Source organism: Misgurnus anguillicaudatus, chromosome 4 (assembly GCF_027580225.2).
Source record: "Misgurnus anguillicaudatus chromosome 4, ASM2758022v2, whole genome shotgun sequence".
NCBI lineage: Eukaryota > Metazoa > Chordata > Actinopteri > Cypriniformes > Cobitidae > Misgurnus > Misgurnus anguillicaudatus.
The window spans coordinates 31,019,932-31,039,100 of NC_073340.2; the positions used below are offsets into that span (position 1 = coordinate 31,019,932).

The window sequence follows — 19,169 nt, forward strand, 5'->3', positions numbered from 1 at the left end:
TAATAGTTCTTCTGTGATTTATTATAATTTGATTTGATATAATTTGAATATGATCAAATATTTTATATAAAATTGTATATCTAATCAGATATTTTTTTATAACATGTTAAACAGGTTTAACATCTATGCTCAATGCTTCTCATAGTGTATTCTGGATGCTTTTCTTCTCAGTCGCACTATTACATGCAAGTTTATCATGAACCTATTCATGGATTTCAGGCACGTGACTTTTTTATTTGGTCTCCGTCTTTAGGACCATTGCTCTATGCAAAACGCAGTCGTGCCAACCCTACACCCAATTTTCTTTCTACAAAAATGTACGAATGTGGTCGTACAAATGAATACAAATGAGCCATTTCATAAAATATGTACGAATTGCCATGAGCCAGTTTTAACTACCGTTAGCTAGCCCAACTGGAAATGTTAACCAAACATTATTTGGTTATGTTCAAGTTTATGTATATATATAGTGACCTCTCTTGGCACTAAACACATCTTGAGCGTTTTTGAGTAAAATGAAGTAAAAAGACTATTAGAAATTAGGATTTAATTTTATTTCTGTTTAAGAGATCCTGCAGTTTACTCCTATTGCTCAAGTGGAAGGGGACTTTACCCAAAAAAATTTGACACATCAGTTTACATTTTTATAATTTTTTTAATATAAATTTCCTGTATTTTCTGGATGTATTCTATTGAAGAGACCGAGAAACAATTATATATGATAACATTGCAAAAGCAACAAATCTAATTCTGGCAAGATGGACTTTTGCACAGTACTGTATATAAATTAAAGTTTGTTTTATGTTATAGAATTAAGGAACCTAACGTTTTTTATGTGTTTTTGTAAATGTAGACTTGTTCCAGATAGGCTATATTTTATATTTACGTACAGTATAGGTACATATAATCATTTAGAGCACTTTTAAAAATGTGTTTGTTTTGATGTAGCAAGGCTGTGAACTGTGTAATGTGTTTAACCTTATTGTTTAATATTTTTCATAGCACATTTGATATAAGAGGATGAACTTTACACATAGAGTATGGATGTTCCATTTCACTTAATGCATCGACTTTTCAATTTTTCATCAGTTCCTTTCTCCACTCTGAGCGCTGACCCCTGCTACGACTATATCTATCTGGACGATCCTTGGAGAGCTATTGACTTTTCATATAACCAGCATCCATCATGTGATTATAATGTGAACTGGGATGGATGGTACAGGCTTTTCCTTAACGGACAGGATGCTCACATGCCAGAGTCATGTGTTAGCAATGGGATGTGTGGATCTTATTATCCAATGTGGCTCAATGGTCGTCACCCACAGATTGAAGATGGAGTGGTCAGCCGGGGAGTTTGTAGTCCCACATTGTATGACTGCTGTGGTTATAGCTCTTATCCCATAAATGTCAAAGCTTGTCCTGGAAATTTTTATGTTTATGAGTTTGTCAGTCCACCGTACTGTGGAACATATTGTGCAGGTAGACTCCTTTCCTCTTACACACCTTGTACATGTATATTTTAGGGTGTCTTTGAATATTATTGATGTGTAATATAAGTATGTTCCTGATACCAGATGTTTTAGGTCTTAACCCTTCATCAGAGCCCACAACAGTGCCACAAACACCACAAATCTTCACAGGTAAAGTATAATACTTTCTCTCGTGCCATAAAAACTCTGAATCTTTGTATATGATTTTCCTGTTTAATCTTCTTGTACATAAGGATGTAGTACATGGGTGGGTCCAAAACATTTACTAGAGTAGATGCCATTTCCTAGTATTCTGCTATTTTTTGATTAAATGATTGCATTTATAGCCTAAAAACTTTGCATAATTGGCTCACGGGGGTGTATTGGGCAAAAGTAGTGAAAACAAGAAATTAAGTTTAATGGAATTGATTTGAGGAAGCAGCAGCGTGGAAGTCAAGGCTGGAGCTAAAACACGGGTTTAATTTATCATGGTATTCCTATATTGGAATGGACTTGACTGACAGCATTTTGACAAATGAATAGACATACAGTATGCGGTAAATTAGATAAAAAGTGACTGGGTCCAATGTCATTGGTCTTAAAAAGTGTGTGGTTTTCAGTGTTGTGGGTAACGCATTATAAGTAACGTGCATTACGTAATAATATTACTTTTCTGAAGTAACGAGTAAAGTAACGCATTACTTTATAAATTTACACGTTAATATTTTAGTTACTTTTTAAAAAAATTACTGAATTAAACTGAACATATTAACGTAGAATTACGCATTCTGTGCGCATGAGCGTGAACAGTTTGAGTCAGAAATGGAGATGGCAGGCCATAGCTTGACATTTTTGCGATCATAAAAAACACCTGCAAGGCCTGAAAGAGATCAAGCCTCAGCCAAGAAAAAGTCATGCAAAAGTAACTTAAAAGTAATGTAAGCATTACTTTCCATGAAAAGTAATTAAGTAACGCAATTAGTTACTTTTTTGGGGAGTGTGGTGATAGTTGTAATTCAGGATACGTCCTGTAGGTGGCAACACTGTGTTTGATATGTTAAGATATATATATCTAAGGGAGATCAGATGAATAACTAGACACACGTGAAGTAGTGAAATAATAAAGAGGCTACACGCCAGTTCATTACATTAAACTCTAGTGTGCTTATGACTAAACACAACAGGGAGTAACTTAATATTGTAATGCATTACTTTTAAAAATAACTTTCCCCAACACTTGTGGTTCTTATCCGCCCATATAAATTATTGGTAACGCTTTGGAGTAAGGTTGTATTTGTTTACATTAGCAAATGCATTCGCTAACATGAAATAACAATAAGCAAGTTTTCCAGCATTTATTTAACTGAATCTCCACTTCCGAGAAGAATTGAATTTCATGAAGCAGATGTATGATATTGAAAAATTTATTTTCCAACAGAGATTTTCCTCATTGATCCTTGTGATAGCTACACCGTGTTGGATGAGCCGTGGAGAGCCACCAGCCATAGATATGCTGCCAATTTAATGTGTGACGCTTATGTCAGCTGGTCCGGCTGGTATCGTCTCTTCATTCGTGGTCAGAGCGTTCAGATGCCAGACACGTGTGTTGATGAATTAAGCTGTGGTACTCATGCACCTATGTGGTTGAACGGACCACACCCAACAGTTGAGGATGGCGTGGTCACTCGAGAAGTCTGTAGTCACTGGAACAACAACTGCTGTTATTTCTCATTCAATACTATTAGAGTAAAAGCCTGCCCAGGAAATTATTATGTCTATGAGTTTGTCAGCCCAAATTTCTGCTATGGGGCATATTGTGCAGGTAAATACATTGTTGTATGTCCTAATATACATTTCATTAAATACATTTATAGTCCAATCTTGCCCAATCGAAGTTGCCCAAAAATTACCCCTCTCTCTCTCTCTCCATCTCCCCTCTCTCTCTCTTTCTCTTTCTCTCTCATTGTTTTTACTTTTATATATCTGTCTGCAAAAAATTGCTATAAGACATTTTTATTTTTTTCATTTGTATGAATATTTTGTTTTGTTTTTAAGAGGACAGGAACATCATCATTCCTACTGTCAGTCCAACAACAACTGGTAATGTAACATTATGTCCTGTATTGATAACAAAATGGCAATGAGAAATGTAGTTGTATACACACTGACATTTATCTTAACACCTTAAGAAAGTATAGGGCAGTTTTCAGACAAGGATTGGATTAATCCAGGACTAGGCCTTTGTTATATGAAGTAGTTTCTTACAAACATACATTACAAAAAACAATACTGGTGTGCATCTTTAGACAAAACAATGGCACTGTTTTTTTTAAGATAGATGTTCAGATAAGACAACTCAAACATGCTTATTAGGCTTATGCAATGAAATTAATTTTTACGTTTAGTACACATGCATTTAATAGTTATTTGTACCGCCACTATGTTTCTAAAATAAAATGAATTTTTATGTTTAGTAATCAATACACAACCCCCCCCCCAAAAAAAAAAAACAAACAAAACAAAATGGAAACCGACCCTACAAACAAAAAGCGCTTCATTGTTTTTTTGGTCCTGTATCAGCACTGTTGATGCCTTTTATCAAGTCAATGTCTGAAACTGTTTTGTATTATAATTTGCAAATGTGAATTTTGACCCAATCAACTATGTCAGTGATGATTATTGGAAAATTATCCATTGACAACCTGGCTGGAATTGATCTTGTTTGATGTTTTCCAAACTGACTCTCTCATCGCTGACCCCTGCTATACGTATACATTGCTGGATGACCCTTGGAGAGCCAGTGGACAATATAACTATCAGTACATGTGTGATTCCCTTGTCAACTGGTCCGGCTGGTATCGTCTCCTTATCAACGGTCAGAGCGCTCAGATGCCAGAAACATGTGTTGATGTGTTCAGCTGTGGCACTTTTGCTCCACTTTGGCTAAATGGTCCTCATCCAAGAGTCGAGGATGGTGTGGTAAGCCGACACGTCTGCGGTAACTGGGAAAATGAGTGCTGCCATTTTGAATTCTATCCTATGAAAGTAAAGGCCTGCCCAGGCGATTATTATGTCTATGAGTTTGTCAGCCCAACTTACTGCTATACAGCATACTGTGCAGGTAAATGCATTTGCCTAATGGTTTGTCTAAGGCAGTGTTTCCACATCCTGGTCGTTGAATTCTCCCTTCTTGGAAGTTTTTTGATGTCTCTTTATTTAAGACACCTGATTCAACTCATTCACTTGTTAGGAAGACATTCTGGAAGGAAGCTGATAAGGTGTTTTATAAAAAGAGATAACTTTCTGGGGGGGAGGGGTACTTGAGAACCAGGATTGGGAAGCACTGGACTAAGTTATATTTGTTTATTTTTTTTAATTAACTAGTCTTAATTAAATTTTTTAGTTCTCAGGGACAGTAACTATACGCTTGGCACCCCACAGATCCCCACAACTGGTAAGTTATGAGTTGTGTCCTTTATTTGTTATGCTAATTTTAGGCTGAATGCATAAGCAGACATGTAGTCATGGAGCTACTGATATGGAAATCTACAGCACTACTGATATAAAATATTATAACCTTATATTTTAAGGTAAATGATTGCATTGCAACAATGATTGAATTGGCCTCAAATACACTTAATAGGTTAATGGAGGGGTCTGAAATTGTCATCGTTGGTGCAGGTCCACTGTGAGAGACATAATAAAAAAATCCAGAATCACGTATGATTTTTTTAACTATTTATTTTTATGATACAGCTGCAAATAAGTATTTGAACACATGTCTATCAGCCAGAATTCTGACCCTCAAAGATGTGTAAGTCTGCCTTTAAAATGTCCACCTCCACTCCATTTATTATCCTAAATTAGATGCACCTGTTTGAGGTTGTTAGCTGCATAAAGACACCTGTCCACCCCATACAATCAGTAAGAATCCAACTACTAACATGGCCAAGACCAAAGAGCTGCCCAAAGACACTAGAGATACAATTGTACACCTTCACAAGGCTGGAAAGGGCTACAGGAAAATTGCCAAGCAGCTTGGTGAAAAAAGGTCCACTGTTGGAGCAATCATTAGAAAGTGGAAGAAGCTAAACATGACTGTCAATCTCCCTCGGACTGGGGCTCCATACAAGATCTCACCTTGTGGGGTCTCAATGATCCTAATAAAGGTGAGAAATCAGCCCAGAACTACACGGAAAGAGCTGGTCAATGACCTGAAAAGAGCTGGGACCACCATTTCCAAGGTTACTGTTGGTAATAAGACGTCATGGTTTGAAATCATGCATTGCACGGAAAGTTCCCCTGCTTAAACCAGCACATGTCCAAGCCCGTCTTAAGTTTGCCAATGAACATTTGGATGATCCAGAGGAGTCATGGGAGAAAGTCATGTGGTCAGATGAGACCAAAATAGAACTTTTTGGTCATAATTCGGCCGTCGCTCAGTGGTTCCTGTAGGTTGTCTACAAACCGGAAAGTTGGTGGTTCAATCCCCGGCTCCACCGGACCAAGTGTCGAGGTGTCCTTGAGCAAGACACCCAACCCCAACTGCTCCCGAAGAGCTGGCTGGTGCCTTGCATGGCTGACACCCCCGTCGGTGTATAAATGAGTGAGTGAATGGGTGAATGTGAGGCAAATTGTAAAGCGCTTTGGATGGCCATAGGTCTGTTAAAAGTGCTATATAAATGCAGTCCATTTACCATTACCATTTACCATAATTCCACTAAACGTGTTTGGAGGAAGAAGAATGATGAGTACCATCCCAAGAACACCATCCCTACTATGAAGCATGGGAGTGGTAGCATCATGCTTTGGGTGTGTTTTTCTGCACATGTAACAGGGTGACGGCACTGTATTAAGGAGAGGATGACCGGGGCCATGTATTGCGAGATTTTGGGGAACAACCTCCTTCCCTCAGTTAGAGCATTAGAGATGGGTCGAGGCTGGGTCCTTCAACATTATAATGACCCGAAGCACACAGCCAGGATAACCAAGGAGTGGCTCTGTAAGAAGCATATCAAGGTTCTGGCATGGTCTAGCCAGTCTCCAGACCTAAACCCAATAGAGAATCTTTGGAGGCAGCTCAAACTCAAAATAACATGCTTAATACACTTTTACCACAAAAGCATGGTTAATTTTCCTAATGATAAACAGGGCAAAATTTAGTCTGTACATTTCATAGACGTCTAACTATAGAAAAAAAGTTACCAAATTTATTTGGTTTATTGGCTAAAAGTAGGTTACCAATTGGAGGACTATATTGGTTCAATTGAATAGACTGTGAAATGAGGGGTATTGCTTGATTAGGTATGCATAACCCAAATATTAATGTTGACTCTATAATCTGTAAAACACTTTTACTAACCCTTAATTGTTGTCTCCATTGATTCTGTTATCTTAGCACCTACAACTCCTATTCCCGATCCATGCTATAATTACAACACTCTTGATGACTCCTGGAGAGACATCACTCAATACCAAAACCCAAGCTATGGACAAAATGACTACCTTGTTGACTGGAGTGGGTGGTATCGAATGTTTTTGAACAGACAAAGTGCTCAGATGTCCGAGTGGTGTGTGACCTACACCTCGGGATGTGGAGGCGATACTGGACTTTATCTCAGTGGTTCTCATCCACGACTTGAAGATGGAGAGGTGACGCTTGAAGTCTTAGGAACATATATGTGGTACCCTAACATGTGTGGCCAATATAGATCCAATCCCATTCAAGTCAAAGCTTGCCCTGGAGATTATTATGTCTATAAACTTGTCAAACCTGATGTGTTAATCCCTCGGCCAGCATACTGTGCAGGTATGGTTTTGCTTTGACTTGTAGAAGTCTGACCCTGAACAAATTACATAGATATTATGTACACTCTTAAAAATAAAGGTTACTCACAAAGCCATAGAAGAATGATTTTTGGATGGTTTCATAAAAAATCTTTAACATCTGTTGCACAAAAGGTTTTGATTATCACAGTTGTGGGCTTATAACCCAAAGGTTGCTGGTTTGATTCTTATAGATGGCAGGTAGCGACTGTGGTGTTAGAGCCTTTAATTTAATGGTTCTTTGAGGAACCAGAAATGTTTCTTCTATGGCATTGCTGTGAAGAACCTTTTAAGCACATTTATGTTTAAAATGTTAATTTACAATTCCATTAGATCAAGTGTCAGTATTAAACAATGTTTCTCTCCATGGCAGTTGCTTTCAACAGCATTAGCAATGATCCTTGTTACAACTATGAATCTCTGGATCGTCCCTGGAGAGCCTCAAATGAAATTGGATTGGCAATTTGTGACGAGTCTTTCTCCTGGAATGGCTGGTACAGACTTTACAACAATGGAATGAACATTCGGATGCAAGAGAACTGTGTTAGTGCATACAGCTGTAATACTCAAGTTAGTCTGTGGCTTAATGGTCCTCACCCTCAGATAGAGGATGGAGTGGTGACACGAGAGGTCTGTGGAGATGTAGGGAATGGCTGTTGTAGTTACAAGTCAACGCCCATCAGAGTCAAAGCCTGCTCAGGAGATTATTATGTCTATGAAATTGCAAAGCCACAGAGATTTTGCTCAGGATATTGTACAGGTGGGTTTTTTATTTGTCGTTGTTATTAAATGCTTTCTAATTTTGTTTCTATTTAAATGTTGTTTAAAATTATTTTTTAGATCCAAACACAGTATCCCCGACGGTTTCCCCAACTCCAACAGGTGCCTTTACAGGATCTTTGAGTAGGTTTCCACAGTAAAAACACTTAAATCAATCACAGTTGGTAACAATTGCATGACAAATCGGCAAAACAATCAACACATTTCTTTTGTGCAGTTATAAGAATGACAAAAAAATGACATGCATTGGTGACCTGAAAATCTCCTACTATTGCATTACTGATTCAGGCAACTTCTTTCTCAACAGCTACAGTTAACACGGATTACGACGCCTGCTATAATTACAACATTCTCGACCACTACTGGAGAAGCGCACTCAATATCTGGCAACTGTATGGACAGATATCTGGAAATGATGACACAGTTGTTGAATGGGATGGGTGGTATCGACTCCTTCTTAATGGATCCAATGCTCAGATGCCTGAATGGTGCGCAACTTTAATGTCATGTGGAGGTTTCAGTTCTTTGTGGCTTGGTGGTCCTCATCCTCAGCTAGAAGATGGAGTTGTTACTCGTGAAGTCTATGGTACTCAAAATGACCAGTGTAGTTACTACAGATCCAACCCAATCCAAGTTAAAGCTTGTCCTGAAAATTATTACGTCTACAAGTTTGTAAAGCCAAGGCAGTCAATCCCATTGCCTGTATACTGTGCAGGTACAAAATTTTTTACTAAATATGTTTTGTGACCTCTCGCGTTACACACTAATTGGCTTTACAAATTCAAATTTTTTTCAATTTGTCATTAGTTCCTTCTAACACTCAGAATTACGACCCATGCTATGACTATACCAGTCTGGATGACCCTTGGAGATCGACCAGCTTTTCTGATGTCAATGGAAATTGTGATTATAGTGTGAACTGGAATGGCTGGTACAGGCTTTCCATCAATGGACAAAATGCTCACATGCCAGAGTCATGTGTTAGCAGTGGCATGTGTGGATCTAATAACCCCTTGTGGCTCAATGGTCCTCACCCACAGCTGGAAGATGGAGTGGTCAGGCGGGAAGTCTGTGGTTCCACATGGAATGATTGCTGTGGATACAAATCTGTTCCCATACAAGTCAAAGCTTGTCCAGGAAATTATTATGTTTATGAGTTTGTAAAGCCCCTGTATTGTGCAAGTTATTGTGCAGGTATACTATTTTCCTTTTTATATAATTTGTCAATTTACATAATTGAAAAATATTGCTGATCTTTTTTTAATCATTTTCTGACTCCAGATGACCCAAGCTTTCACATGACATCTACAACAACGTTGACAACAGTTCCCATCATTGGTAAAGTATTATACTGTTTCTCTTTCCATTTCATCTTTTTTTGGCAAATTAGTTAGAATGGATTTACACCAGTCAGTGTTTGTGTACCAGGCAAAACATTATTTTGTGCACAAGTCTTTGAACATTTCCAGCAATTGTCATGTCTAAATGAAGAGATACCAAATCTTTGCTAAGTTAAACTATTTAAAACTAGCTATAGGACATTTTAAACTATAGGACATATAGTAGAGCTTAACTCTTTTTTATCTTTCCATAACAGCAGTTCCTTCCTTAGACCCCTGCAACAACTACAATGTTTTGGATGAGCCATGGAGAGCCACCAGCAATTACGTCAACTATTTTGATATGGCCAATGTAAGGTGTGACACTTATGTCAGCTGGTCCGGCTGGTATCGTCTCTTCATTCATGGTCAGAGCGTTCAGATGCCAGACACATGTGTTGATGAATTAAGCTGTGGTACTCATGCACCTCTGTGGTTGAACGGACCACACCCAAGAGTTGAGGATGGCGTGGTCACTCGAGAAGTCTGTAATCACTGGAACAACAACTGCTGTTATTTCGCAACCAATACTATTAGAGTGAAAGCCTGCCCAGGAAATTATTATGTCTATGAGTTTGTCAGACCAACTTTCTGCTATGGGGCATATTGTGCAGGTAAATACACTTTTGTATGTAAACTCTGTGCCCTTGTTGATGTTTAATAGTAAACACCATCTTCACAATATACAGCATCCATCCAATCCTATTAAAGGAAAGCTTGTCTAGTCAACTATTATGCCTATGCTATTATGTCTATGCCAGCATAATGTGCAGATAAGCAGATTTGCATGTGCATTACTTCACTTTGTATATTCAGTATCTGCGTCTGTGTTGATTAATATTTAGTTTTTTTTGCAGATGATAGCACCATTGAGACAACTGTCAGCCCATCCACCATCCCAACTGGTAATGTGGTGTGGCTTTTTCGGCTAAATTAATAAATGTAATGTATGTGTCATAAACAGGAAAGTTTGAGTATTTGTGTTTAGTAAAGAAAGTGTATGCAATGTGCACACCACATTTTAATGCACTGTAAAGCCAGGGTCACACTACAGAATCAAATCTTTATGCTTCATTAATTGTCATTAATGAAACATTAATGAGTCATTAATTGTTATTAATTGCATTTGGCACTACAGAACAGTTTAAACTGGTAGTTCAGTATGATACATTTTGTGCCAATCTGTAAGCTAAAAACCATAAATTACTTTTTTTTAAGCAGTGACATCCAGTGACCCATGCTCTAATTATAATATGCTTGATGACTATTGGAGAGACATACACCAAACCCAATCCAATAACTTGGGAAATGATGACCGGCTGGTTGAGTGGAATGGCTGGTATCGTCTGTTTATAAATGGACAAAGTGCTCAGATGTCTGAGGTGTGTACAACTTACACAGGATGTGGGGGTGATACTGGACTTTATCTTAGTGATTCTCATCCACGAATTGAGGATGGAGAGGTGACGCGTGAAGCCGTGGGAACTTTTATCTGGTCCTTTTACATGTGCGGCGCCTACAGCACACATCCCATTCAAGTCAAAGCGTGCCCTGGAGATTATTATGTCTATAAATTTGTCAAACCTGATATGTCCATCCCTCGACCCTCATACTGTGCAGGTACAGATGTGTGTATAAATAACATGGTTATGTAAACATTACATCAAATTTAACTAACAAACACTTCTTTGTAACAGTGGCGTTCAACAGCATTGACAATGATCCTTGTTACAACTACGAATCTTTGGATCGTCCCTGGAGAGCCTCAAATGAAGCAGGATTGTACATTTGTGATGGGACTTTCTCCTGGAATGGCTGGTACAGACTTTACCACAATGGAATGAACATCAGAATGGCAGAGAGCTGTGTTAGTTCTGGGGGCTGTAACACACAATACAGTCTGTGGCTCAATGGTCCTCACCCTCAAATTGAGGATGGAGTGGTGACCCGAGAGGTCTGTGGGGACTCAATGGTAGAGTGCTGCTTATATTCGTTTATACCCATCAGAGTCAAAGCCTGCCCAGGAGATTACTATGTCTATGAATTGCCACAGCCACATCAAGACTACTGTACAGGATATTGCACAGGTACGGTTAATTTAAATATTGTAAATGTTCGAAATACTTGAAATAGTGTTTTAAATTTTGTTCTTTGTTTGTAGATATCAACACTATATCTGCGGTAGTTTCCCCTACAACTCCAACTTCAATTAATGGATCTATCACAACATTGAGTAAGTTTATGCTGGCAGAATAATTTTTGATATTGGTTAACTCATTTCCCGCCAGGCTTTTTTTTTAAAGTTGCCCCCCAGCATACAAACAAACAAACAAACAAACAAAAAAACAAACAAACAAATGTTTTTTGAGAAAAAGTTTCCAGGATTTTTCTCCATATAGTAGTTTATAGTTTCAGTGCAAATTAAAATTGCAGCTTTATTTTGAACTAAATTATGGGATGGGATGAGACAGAAAACCATTGTAAATGAAACCGAACAGGAGTGATATGCCTGTGATTTATTGCAACCTGGCAATGGTTTTAGTAGGTTGGCCGCTGTTCGAATTGAGGGGGCTGGGGTCGTCTTACCATCTATAAAGCACAAAAATATACATTTGGGGGGTTTCCTTGTTTTGGGTAAAATTAGATTACAACATGAATTTAAAATTATCATGTTGCGCTGTCACAAAGTGAATCTGTCCATTATTTGACCCAATTTCAAACTAAACTAATCCAAAAGATTTCTGTCTGAAATAAGCATAAACTCTCAAATGCGCCTCAAGCTGTTTTCTGGAGAGGTTGACAGATTGTTAGATTAAAGATTAAGTTCGGCATTAGGGGCTTTTAAAAAATTCTTCTCAAACTATTATTTTACACTAATTCGAGGGGTAAAAATGGTTAGGGTTTGAATTAGAGGTAATTTAGGGTTTCTTTGATTAAAACTTTGATCTAGGACCAACAAAAAATGTTGATCCATGATCACATCTTGTGAAAATCCTGTATAAAAAGTGTCTAAAATACAAAAAAGTTGTATTTTCTTTTTTAATCGTTTATTGTTTGTTTGTACGTTTTACTGATGTTCATTCTGATCAACTTTTACTTTTTTGATATTAATTTTATGTCAAATGTTTTCTTATCTCAGAAGCAACAACAACAACAATGACAACAACAACAACAACAACAGCAGCAGCAGCAGCAGCAACAACAACAATAACAAGTAAATTGACTTGTTCTTAAGAGCATAATCTTAGGGTGGTGGAGCATGCTTAAGACTCTGGGGTTAACTGCGGCGTGGACATACAGATATGATTTATGATTTATATCATTTAAAACGTTAAAGTGTCTAGTTTTTTTCTGTCCACTCTCAATAAAAACAGAATGTTGTGCTTTTCACAAAATTAAGAAAATAAACATGATGCGCGTTTTGTTCTCTCTCCCTCAGTGAAGTCCTTTCAGAAACGAGTCAGAAAAATTAACTGTAACTTAATGAATACTTGTCATAGAAACAAAAGATAAATATCTACATAATGCTTGGAATGTCTGCTTTTAAATGATGTAAGTGTGATCGAAAGCAAATATTCTCATACAGTTTACACTGAAGGAGTAGAGGGACCGTCTTTCTCCTGTTACCTGTTTATCTGTAATGAGATGAGATCGCCTCACCCCCGCACCATTGAAGTGAACGAGCAGAGACATCCATACGCATAACTTGTGCCTCCTGTAGTCAATGGATACGCAATTCACAATCCAGTCTCTCCATTCATTGTTGTTTCATCTGAGTGCACCAAACATGACATCTAAATCCTTATTTACTTGCGTATGTGTGTCACTATCTCCAGACGCAAGTGTTTTCTTTGTTCTTCTGTCAAACAGTTCACGCGACGGGAACGCACATACACAAACACACGAGTCAGGAAATTTGACGCGCTTTTTTGTATTCTTATAAAATACATAATTGCAAACAGTACAATTCTTATTTACTTGCGTCTAAGCTTATATCTCCGCACAGCAAGTTTATTAAACACAGGATCGCTCGCATGTGCACATTCACTGCTTTAGATCAACACATGAGGGATTAATGGCAGTGGTGGCAGGTGTAAACAAACATTGATAAGTTTAACATGCTTGTCTCTTGTTGTGTTTCTACTATAATGATTACAAAAACACAAATAAGAGTCCAGACAACGATAAGCAGTTCCTCTTTTAAACTTTTACTGTACAAAAGTAAACCTCTCGCTGGCCAACCAAACACTAACCCTGTGTTCATTTTTTCGATGGCCAAACAGTACCTTTACCATGATTAGGCTACTATGGTTTTTAAAAGGTAACTTATACTTGTAAAATTAATAGAAAAAAAAATATAGATATATATATATATATATATATATATATATATATATATATATATATATATATATATATATATATATATATATATATATATATATATATATATATATATATATATATATATATAATGTGTGTGTGTATTTACATTATATTGGAAATTTTTGTTTTTGTTGTTTACTTCCCAAGTAAACCTTATCATGGTTTTACTACAGAGAAAATTACATTCCTGTTGAACATTCCTACAAGGCTCATTATGTGGCTCATTATGTGGCTCATTATTCAACTCTTTTGTTCCTCAGCTGTCAATCACCGATTATTCAGGAGCTTTCCCGCCTCCACACATACGGCCTATCCCAAGCAAAAGTGTCTTAGAAATTGTAAATCAATATATTGTTTTATGTGAATGAGTAGGCCGAATGATTTTCACATCATTTGATGAAGAAAAAACTCCAGACTACTAGATCCTGTTTTAAAAAGTCTTGGGAAAACATGTTTAGAATGAGTTTTGTGGACTTATATCAGTGACTTAAAAATTTAGCTTTTTCAAAAACCACACATAAACATTTTTCTCTCAAAAATACAAACATGTACATACATGTTGATTATATGATATTGTAGCCCAGTTAGTGATGAACACAGTGTTATGAGACTTTTGCCATTAATATGTTTTTAAGCAACTGAAAAAAGCACAAATGTCAGTGCAGGTCAAAACTTACCCAGGGCTCTAAAAACCCCTTATATCCCAGAGGGTTAAACAGACAATCTGAATATTATTTCCTGAACAGACTGTCCTTTATAAAAAATACAATTTTTAGCTTAAAATTCACATATAAAGATAATACCCCATACTGCATAAATATATATATACAGTACTGTGTAAAAGTTTTAGGCCACCATCACCAGCTTTGTTGTTTTAGCAAAGTTTTCATGTCCATCCATATTTATTTTTTACTCTTTTTTAAGATACAAACAGAAATACAGGAATTATGTAAACAAAATTAAAAACAAAACAATTTTCAGAACTAAATGTCTTCTTCAGGCATCAGTCAGTGTGTGACCTCTCTTGGCACGAAACACATCTTGAGCTTTTTTTGGGAGATTGAAGTCCTGAAGTCATTTGATTAGAATTAGAAATTAGGATTTAATTTGCCTGCTATTGCTCAAAAAAGTTTTATTTTCTTTTTTATCAATTTCCAATTACACAGATTACAATCCGTGCTATAACTACAACATTCTAGACGACAATTGGAGAAGTGCACTTATGTATTCAAATGGAAATGCATCTGGACATGATGACACACGTGTTGAATGGCACGGCTGGTATCGACTCTTTCTTGATGGATCCGATGCTCAGATACCTGAGTGGTGTGCAGGATACATGTCATGTGGAGGTTTCAGTTCTCTGTGGCTTGGTGGTCCTCATCCTCAGCTAGAAGATGGAGTTGTTACCCGTGACGTTTTTGGCAGTCGGTATGACCAGTGTGGTTACTACAGATCCAACCCCATCCAAGTCAAAGCTTGTCCTGAAAATTATTATGTCTACAAACTCAGAAAGCCATATCTATCGATACCTGTCCCTTCATATTGTGCAGGTACAATTTCTTGCAATCTTGCTATACTGTAACTATTTACAGATATAAAATATGATGTCTGATACAAAATGTATCAGCATTCTTTGGAGGTTTCAATTGTCATTTTTTTATAAGCATATTTTATATCTTTCCCATAACAGTTTCTATCTCGACTCCGAGCATTGACCCCTGCTACAACTACACAGGTCTGGATGAGCCTTGGAGAGCCACCAACAATCCTTATTATAATAATTACTTTGGTGTAATGTGCGATTATAATGTGAACTGGAATGGATGGTACAGACTTTTCATCAATGGCCAGAATACTCAGATGCCAGAGTCATGTGTAAATTATGGCATGTGTGGCACTTATTACCCACTTTGGCTCAATGGTCCTCACCCTCAGGTGGAAGATGGAGTGGTCACTCGACAAGTGTGTGGTTCCTCACCATATGACTGCTGTGCTTACAACTCTTATCCCATACAAGTCAAAGCGTGTCCAGGAAATTATTATGTTTATCAGTTTGTCAGTCCGCTGAGTTGCTCAGCATATTGTGCAGGTTTGTACGTTTTACTGATGTTCATTCTGATCAACTTTGTACTTTTTTGATATTGATTTTATGTAAAATGTTTTCTTATCTCAGACGCTACAAACTTCATCCAGACAACAACACCTACAACAACAACAACAACCACAACAACAACCACAACAACCACAACAACAAGTAAATTTACTTTTTAAATTTAAATTTCAATTCAGTTTTATGTATATAGCGCTTTTCACAATTGTTTAATTGTTTCAAAGCAGCTTTACATTAATAGATGCAGGAAAAAACACAGAAAAATCATAAAACATAAACATCAGAATACAGTGGTTAAGATTAACCATACTAGTGAGCGTAGTAACGTATGTAAGAGAGTGTGAAGTTAAGCCAATGTCAGCAGACTCCCCAGGGGTTGAAAAAAAACCCCTAGGAGAAAAACCCTGTGGGCGAAAAGTCCCAGGAGGGGAAAATGTTAGGGTGGTGGAGCATGCTTAAACAGCCAATCAAAATATTATACAGACTGTCCTTTATGAAAAAAACGAAACTATTTTTAGTTTTAGCGATTGACTGGGCCATTCAAGCAACTTGATTTTCTTTCTTTGAAACCACTTAATTGTTTCCTTGGCCTTGTGTTTGTCCACCCTCTTTTCATTTTCAGCTTTCTGGTAGATGGCAGCAGATTTTTATCCAGAATGTCCCGATATATTTTTCCATTCAGCCTGCCTTCAATAATATGAAGTCTTCCAGTACTCATTGCTGAAAAGCAGCCCCAAACCATGATGCTTCCACCCCCAAACTTAACTGTTGGTATGGTGTTCTTGGGGTCTTGGGCAGTGCCATTTCTTCTCCAAACATGGTGTGTAGAATGGCTGCTCAAATGTTCAATTTTGCTTTCATCTGACCATACTATAGTCTACCAATAATCCACATGCTAAGTTCTCCAAATGCTCTTTCGCACACTTTAACAGAGCCTCAACATGCATTTTGTTCAGCAATGGAGTCTTGCGTGGTGAGCGTGCATGGATGCCATGGCGGTTCAGTGCAATGCTTATAGTTTTCTTTGAAACAACAGTACCTGCTGATGCAAGGTCTTCCTGAAGTTCTGCCCGAGTGGTTCTTGGCTCTTAGAGAACTCTCCTGTTTATTCTTTGGACTCCTCGGACAGGGATCTTATGTGGAGCACCTGATCGTGGCCGGTTTATAGTGAAGTGATGCTCTTTCCAATTCCGGATAATGGCCCCCACAGTGCTCACAGGAACATTCAGGATTCTCAAAATGCGCCTATAACTATTCCCCCATTCAACGACAGGATTACAAAGATCTTGAGAGAGTTATTAGACCCATCATGAAGTCTTTCCTGTGTGCCTCCTGGGTAATTAGAAGAGTTTATAGGCCATCAATTAGGATTAAAGCAGCTGATATTAATTAGTACTGATAGGGGGCAGGGTTTCTCTCTCAATACTGACAGATTTCAGGTGATCTCCTGGCTTTCTATGCCATTTTGCACCTTGTTATCTTCATTTGTTTAATACTTATTCCCTGTGTCATTTCACTTTATTTATTATGACTCAACTTGTATACTTAAATGTTCTGATTTTTTGTACGAATTCAATATTTGGCTTAATGGCTAAATCTGGTGGAAATTTTGTGTCAATAGCCCACTTAGAAATCCTCTTACTGATAAAATGCTGAGATGCCCAAGGAATTTGTATTTTTTTGCTGTATGGGACACACAGCAAAATAAATCACACGCATGTTGATCTGAGGGAGTGACCCCCCCATTGCACCCTAATTCTGACTCATTTTCTGTTGTTTTAGCTGTGAGAGATCCCTGCTTTGAACTCAACTGTACTGAGGATGAGTGGTGTGGAGAACAGAATGGTGTTTACGGCTGTTTCTGTAAAGGAGATCACCCCACATCTGACCCTGGCAATTTCGGTTTGTTTTACTTTATTATAAACCTATAACAAACATGTAATGCATTAACTGTTTCTATTTAATCGATGTCAATAATCTGTTTATCCGTTTTACTCCTCAGATGTCTATGAGACTTGTGAAAGCAGCTCTGGGTTCGTGTCTTTGTCTCGTTGTCAGCTCTTTGAAGCTGGTTTTCCAACTGATCTCTTACACCTGAATGACCCCAGCTGTAAAGGAACTGTCCAGAATGGCAGACTTGAGTTCAGTTTTGATAACAAAGAACACATCTGTGGTACAAGTCTTGTGGTAAGATTCACCAAGTACTCTACTATGGAAAAATTACCAGTCTTACCTACCAGCATGGAGCCTGCGTGCTGCCATTTTAGATCCTTCAAAGCTTACAATGTTGTTTACATTTAACCATGACTTATTGATCTCTAAATATTCTAAAAGAAACTGATTGTTTTCTTTCACAAACGTTTTTGGTTTATTGCTTTGAGAAAAACAGTAGCTGCATTTCCATTACAGATTTGCATAAAACTTTAGCATTATTTCCTAAATGTCGAAAAAAAAACTATTATAAAAATGATGGCGTTTTCATTAACCTATTCGACTTTTTCCTCTTGCAATTATCGTTCCAAACATCACGCCAACTGATATAGGTTTACTATTGCTGCGTCCGAATCCACCTACTTCAATACTATAGTAGGTGAAAAGCAGTAGGCGAGGCGAGTAGTATGTCTGAATTCATAGTACTCCAAAAACAGTAGACGAAATGTCCCCGGATGACATACTCCTTTCGGTTAGATTTGGAAGTGTGCTTATAACGGACACTTCACTATCCCATGATGCCCCGGGAGAGGAGTTATCCAACAAAGAAGAAGAGGCATGCGGCTGTTTTTGCACTGGAATGACATGACGTGATGACAACGTATGTCACGTGATGTATGAACATGGCAGATGTAGTATGTCTGAATCTCATTCATGCTACCAGAATTCATACTATATACAGTACATACTGTTTTAACGGTCAGTAAGTAGGTACTTTATCTCATTCAGTACGTACTGTACAGTATGCGGTTTCGGACACCGCCTATCACATCCACCGCACTAGGTATGGTTTTTAACCAAAGGAGACGTAAAACGCAAAGTCAATTTGCTTTAAAGGATAACAGAAATGCAGCTAGCGTCAGTCAATGCATTCCCTGGGAATCAAACCCAGGACTCGTGTATGGCTAGTGTTATGCTCAACCAATACAAAAAGCAAAGCAAAATATCTGTGCTCCACAGGCCAATGGTACTCACTTCATCTATGAGAATTTTATCACGGGACAG

The 19,169-nt window shown here is 37.7% G+C and overlaps 1 protein-coding gene across 4 annotated transcripts in view; it reads left to right on the forward strand.

Annotated features, from left to right (window-relative positions):
- The first annotated feature begins 1,116 nt into the window (after positions 1 to 1,116).
- LOC129420802 (uncharacterized) overlaps positions 1,117 to 19,169 on the forward strand; it is a 47,923-nt gene continuing 29,870 nt past the window's right edge. For 2 of the 4 annotated variants that reach the window (XM_073867141.1, XM_073867142.1), the window contains exons 1-12: positions 2,910 to 3,291; positions 3,525 to 3,570; positions 4,211 to 4,590; positions 4,873 to 4,923; positions 6,868 to 7,278; positions 7,669 to 8,055; positions 8,136 to 8,198; positions 8,383 to 8,790; positions 8,883 to 9,269; positions 9,357 to 9,413; positions 9,673 to 10,068; positions 10,312 to 10,359. In XM_073867141.1, coding sequence (XP_073723242.1) covers positions 2,994 to 3,291; positions 3,525 to 3,570; positions 4,211 to 4,590; positions 4,873 to 4,923; positions 6,868 to 7,278; positions 7,669 to 8,055; positions 8,136 to 8,198; positions 8,383 to 8,790; positions 8,883 to 9,269; positions 9,357 to 9,413; positions 9,673 to 10,068; positions 10,312 to 10,359 — 2,932 coding nt within the window. In that variant the 5' untranslated portion in view covers positions 2,910 to 2,993. Of the gene's footprint in view, positions 1,480 to 1,574; positions 1,641 to 2,909; positions 3,292 to 3,524; positions 3,571 to 4,210; positions 4,591 to 4,872; positions 4,924 to 6,867; positions 7,279 to 7,668; positions 8,056 to 8,135; positions 8,199 to 8,382; positions 8,791 to 8,882; positions 9,270 to 9,356; positions 9,414 to 9,672; positions 10,069 to 10,311; positions 10,360 to 19,169 lie in introns of those variants that run through there. The other 2 variants (XM_073867145.1, XM_073867144.1) reach the window with 2 other exon arrangements.